This window comes from Meleagris gallopavo, chromosome Z (genome assembly GCF_905368555.1).
Source record: "Meleagris gallopavo chromosome Z, MGAL_WU_HG_1.1, whole genome shotgun sequence".
Lineage (NCBI taxonomy): Eukaryota > Metazoa > Chordata > Aves > Galliformes > Phasianidae > Meleagris > Meleagris gallopavo.
In genome coordinates this window covers 13,158,107-13,163,585 of record NC_139435.1, presented here as the reverse complement: position 1 = coordinate 13,163,585, position 5,479 = coordinate 13,158,107, and the positions used below count along the sequence as shown (strand labels likewise).

General features: G+C 45.2%; 1 protein-coding gene and 1 non-coding gene across 2 annotated transcripts; both read left to right on the top strand.

Moving 5' to 3' along the window:
- Positions 1–2,801: 2,801 nt before the first annotated feature.
- Positions 2,802–5,479, top strand: RPL37 (ribosomal protein L37). Its single transcript, XM_010725366.3, has 4 exons — positions 2,802–2,954; positions 3,648–3,783; positions 4,035–4,119; positions 5,257–5,479. The coding sequence occupies exons 1-4, from the start codon at positions 2,952–2,954 to the stop codon at positions 5,324–5,326; spliced, it is 294 nt and encodes a 97-aa protein (XP_010723668.1). The 5' UTR covers positions 2,802–2,951; the 3' UTR covers positions 5,327–5,479.
- On the top strand, positions 5,089–5,168 carry LOC116217574 (small nucleolar RNA SNORD72). The gene has a single exon (XR_004162267.1). It is a non-coding gene; the product is annotated as a small nucleolar RNA SNORD72 (small nucleolar RNA).

Genomic DNA, 5,479 nt, shown 5'->3' with positions numbered 1-5,479 from the left:
GGGCCACAAGCACAGGCTGCTGGCTCATGTTAATTTTTTCAAATACCTGGATCTTAATGTCCTTCTTTGCAGTGCTGCTCTCAAGTAGTTCTTCTCCCAGTCTGTACACATATCTGGGATTGACCTGACCCAAGTGCAACACTTTGCACTTGGACTTGCGAATCACATTAGGCTCATATGGGCCAACCTTCCAAGTTTGTCACTCCTTTTAGGTGGCATCCCTCCCTTCTGTTGTATCAATTACACTATGCAGAGTGGTGCCATCTGCAAAATTTGCTGAGGGAGTACTCAAACCCATTTACCTACGTCACTGATAAAAATGTTTAAGAGTACCAGGCCCCTAGGGGACACCTTTTGTCATCACATCCACCTAGACATAGAGCTGTTGCCCACAACCTCTGGCTGTGACTTTCCAACAAATTCCTTATCCATCGAACTTTATCCTTATCTTTTGAACTCATATCTCTCTAATTTAGAAAGAAGGATGTGGTGTGCGACCATGTCAAAGGCCTTGCAGTAGTCCAGGAACACAACATCAGTTGCCTTTCCTCTATCCACTGATGTTTTCAGTCCATTGTAGAAGACCACCAGATCAGGCTGAGGCAGGGGACCTTATGTACTGAGGGATAGAAGGAAAAATGAGTGGGCATCTCCACTGTTATATTTGGCTTTGTTTTTATATCCCTAATCAAATCAGGTGGGCTGCAGAATATGGTGTTATAACAGGGATACAGAGAAAGGCTCCTGCCTCCGCAGTATCCAATAAACACCTAGCTAGATGGGTGCTATGGTCACATTATCTGCCAACACTGCTCCAACACTGACTGGATGCCAAGTGCTGCACAGGAGCAGCACTGGGACACATGCCGCAGTGACGGACTGCCGTTTCTTGCATCAAAAAGACAGCTCTGAAATCCAGATCTTCCGTGTCTCTTGGAACAGCTGCTGTCCCACTGGATAAGAGTGAAATGGCCAGTGCTAAATTTAGGCTGGTACCACTTCACAGCTACTATTATATGAGCCCACAGGTTTAAGCAGGCCTCAGCTCACTAGCCGCAGTTTACACAATCCTCAACTGCAACTCAGATGGAGCTTGAGAACTGCTGGGTGGTGCTGCTGGGTTACCCACAGACTTGTTCATTCCTCACCATGTACGTTTCCATTGTTCCTGAACACTGACTGCATGGTGATAGCAGAAATCCTTCTCTCCTAGCAGGTTTGAAAACATTTAAATGAACTTGAATATTTTTATCCTACAGTGGATGAGAATAATTATTTGGTAGCATATCCTTGCAAGCCACCAAACCAGCACACTTATCTGGGCGGCTGTTGCCATGGCATCTATCCAGCCTTTTCTCAGCATCCTCATTTTCTGAGATTAAGAGAAAAGAGGAAAGGAGGCACCAGTTGAAAGACGCACAGCAAGGGTGCTGTGTCTATAGGATGTATTCATAATGTTTGAGCTAGTTGGTATTTTTTCTCTGTATGGTATTTCATCCATGGGAAACTGTTTTCTCTCCTCTCCTCTCCTCTCCTCTCCTCTCCTCTCCTCTCCTCTCCTCTCCTCTCCTCTCCTCTCCTCTCCTCTCCTCTCCTCTCCTCTCCTCTCCTCTCCTCTCCTCTCCTCCTCTCCTCTCCTCTCCTCTCCTCTCCACCTTCTTCTCCCCCTTCCCCTACTCCCTTCTTTCTCTTTCCTTCTCTTTTCTCAAAGAAAACAGGTTCTTTAAAAATATTTCCATTCTGTTAGGTTAAAGGTCACCTTACCTAAGTTTAGCCATCTATGTGCCTTGCCTAAAGGGGCTGTCTAGGCTCCTGTTATGAGAAGGGCTCTTCCCAATGGCAATTTGTGTAGCCCACCTTGGACCCCTCATGTAAAGTGAGACAACTTCCCTTTGGAAATTTTTCTCTCTCTCCTTTAACTACAGGCAGAACATGGACAGACTATGATTTACGGAACCTAACTCTACAACCCAGAGTTAGGTTATAAAGCAGGTATGTTTTTATTCAGCATTTGGCGACAAGCTGGGTGCAAGGGGGATAGCTCCTCCGAACTTGCACAACGTAGGACAAAAGCTTGGTACAGATATAGGCCGAACTAATACATAATCAGTGTTTTTCCTGGAATTCGTATACATATTCATTACATTTCAGAGAACCCATCAGCATATGGTCCCTCCATCTTGCACGTGCGCTGTGAGCAGTGGCGGTCTTCTGGTGGTCATGGGATGGAGGCTCATCGTCTTCAACTGAAGTAATCCGATCCCGACCTGTTCCTTGTGTGATGTTCTCTTCAAGTTTGCAATGGAGTTTCAAGATGTTCTTCTCTTATCTGGCCTCAGATCCTGCTTACCTACATTCCTATACAATAGTTAACCTTATCTTGTTCTCTCTTTACTCACATTCCTATACAATGGTTCCCTTATTTACTGCACATCCTGCTTGCTACATTCTTTTGTCTTGCCACAGTGATTGCTTTGGACAATGGACAGGTTGCTGTGGGACATGGTGGACAGCGGTGGGGCCTCTGCTGTTTTTAGCTGTTCTTTTGATGTGTACTGCAGCCCACGACGTCCCGGGTGCAACCTGCGAGCTTGTCATTAGGTCCTACAGCCTGGTATGAGCTGCAGCTGACCGTGCGGCACACATAATAGCTTACTCTGAGTAACACAGCTTTACCGAGATAACATTTTCTTTACCAGCAATGTAGGATTACAGATAACTACCCCTTGGTCTCCGCTCCCCGGCAGGCACGGCACGGCACGGCAGCACAACAGAACCACCAATGCGAGGCGGCCGCACCGCATACATACAGCACAGGGAACCAACCAGGGCCCGCGGAAGCCACTTCCGCTCCGCCACGCCGAGCCCCGCCGCGCACCCGGAAGCAGTTGTGGGGGTTATAGCGGAAGCGGGGCGGGGCTCGGCCTCTTTGGTGCTGGCGGCCGGCGAAGATGGTGAGTGCTGTGCTGCCTGCGCGGGCATCGGTCGACATCCACCACACGGATGGGCCCTGGAGGCCGGCGGGCCTCGCTGGTGCTCGGAATGGCCCCGTGCACTGTTGCGGCCGGGCCTGGTGGCGGGATGGCTCTGCGGGGGGACGGCTGCGAGGCCGCGGCCTGGGAGCCTGATGGCGGGCGCGGCGCTGGGCCCGGTCCCGTTGCGGAGGGCGAACGCGGGGCGTCTCGTCCCAAGCGGGAGTTACAGGGCTGCGCTGTCTGCAGGGGGCTTGTCAGTAATGTGGATCCGAGCGGGCCGGGGCTGACGGCACGTGGCTAGATTAGCAAGAGGGGAATCGACTATGATCTGTGGTGAGCGTATGGTTGACGTTACTGAAGGAATTGCCTTTACTCGGGAAAAAAATTTAACATTAATGAGTTTGGGGGCAGCTTTGATGGTAACTACTGGGTAGTTTCGTTCAGCGGCAGGTGGGGGACAGGGCTGGATGGCACAGAGGCGTGTAAAGAGCTGATCTCTAAAAATGGAAGAGGCCTACAAGTAAAACTGGGTTGGTGACTGAGCACAGCGTGCCACCGTCATGCTTACTGGTTTTAAAGAACCGTGCTTGTTTTTTTTTGATGAGCTTATTAGTTGTGGTATGTACCTTGGAAAATGGTGATGGTATTTACAAGTGTTAAAATGTTTTTCAGACAAAGGGTACATCATCCTTTGGTAAGCGACGGAATAAGACACATACTTTGTGTCGTCGATGTGGATCCAAGGCATACCACCTGCAGAAGTCAACCTGTGGGAAATGTGGATACCCTGCCAAGCGTAAGAGAAAGTGTAAGTAAGGAGGTTTTGACTGACTTGAGTTTAAATGCTTGTGTTTCTTTGTTTTCAGGATGTCAGATTATTTTCAGGCTAGGGAAAAATACTCTGGTATTTTATGCCTTTTTGAAACTAAATTAGCAGTTTGTAGTATTACTGTGTAAAAGTTGATCTTGTTTGAAACTTTTTTCTACTTCTATCAGTGAACAGTTGGCTGTTGAAATGTTTTGTGCAGATCAGCATTAACAGTAATTTATATTTTCCAGACAACTGGAGCGCAAAGGCTAAAAGACGCAACACCACTGGTACTGGTCGCATGAGGCACCTGAAAAAGGTGTACCGTCGCTTCAGGTATGATGTGTTCTTGTTAATTTGTGTAACATGAAAACACACAAGATATCGCTTGATTACAAAATCAGTCACCCAGTGTAGACACGTTTGTTTAGAACACTTAACATGGTGTGATCTTTTAAAATATGCTGTGATATAAAGAATGCACAGCATGTTGCTTTGAGGTTGAAAAGCTTGCTGTTAGTAACGCACAGGTTGCATAAGAAGCTCTGATGTTTCTTTTAAATATGAGCAGTACAGAACACAGGGTATGGTAATAAAATGGCTGCACTTGAAAGAGAATAGTGCTTTGTTTGCCATTGCCTGTATTTCTAAGTCAGTTGAGTTGCTGGTTACACTCTAGTGTGGATTTTTATAGCAGAATTCATGAAATGTGTTCCAGTCCCTCTACTTATGCACACACAAAAATTACTTATTTTTCTGTTACTTAGAGCTCAATTAGCAGTAAGTAGCTGTTCATCAGATTTTGTGTTACAGGTTTCTAGAAGTCAGTGTGAAGCTTTGAGCTGTTCTTACAGGGTACTGTAGGGATGGGTACTATACTGTGAAATTACCTAATTTAAGTTCTAGAGCTAGCTATAGTTAAGGGATCCATTGTATGGGTGTTTTTTTTTTAATTATCAGTCTTCCCCAGTTGCAGCCAGAAAATACTTTGTTGTGCAACTGCAACACCCATTCCCTTAAGAGTGGCTGAAATATCAGTGTTGCATAGAACAGCAAGCTTAAAACTGACTCTTTTGTCACTACTGTCCTAGTTTTCTAAAAGCATAGAGAATTTCTGTAAGAAAATTTTCTTGCTTTTTCAGTACTAACAAACACTGAAATGCTTTGCTGAGTTACTTAAACTATAGGGTGCTTTCAGTAGATCTGAGTTTTACTGAGTTGGCTAGGTTACTAAAGTCTTTCTATTTGAAGATACCAAATTTACTTTCTCAGAAGAGAGAGAAAACAATACTGCTTATTCCAAACAGCTTGTCAATGATGTTTCTTACTAAAATGTCTGAACATATGAACTTCATAGTGATTTCAGTGCATTACTGAGATAAGCTGGAAAAATGATGAACTATAATATTACTTAAAACAGCCTTGAGGAAATAACGTCCTTTGAACACATGGTGACTGTATTATTACTTGCAGGAATGGATTCCGTGAGGGAACCACACCGAAGCCGAAGAGAGCAGCTGTTGCAGCATCCAGCTCATCATAAAGACTCATCTATTTGCTAAAATAAATGGTCTTACTCATAAAATGTCACCTTTTATATATGTACTTCAGTGAAAAAGGGGATATCTGAAAATATGTATACTTATACAGTTTTCAGTGATACAAAAAGATACATTAAAAGTAATTCTTTGCTTGA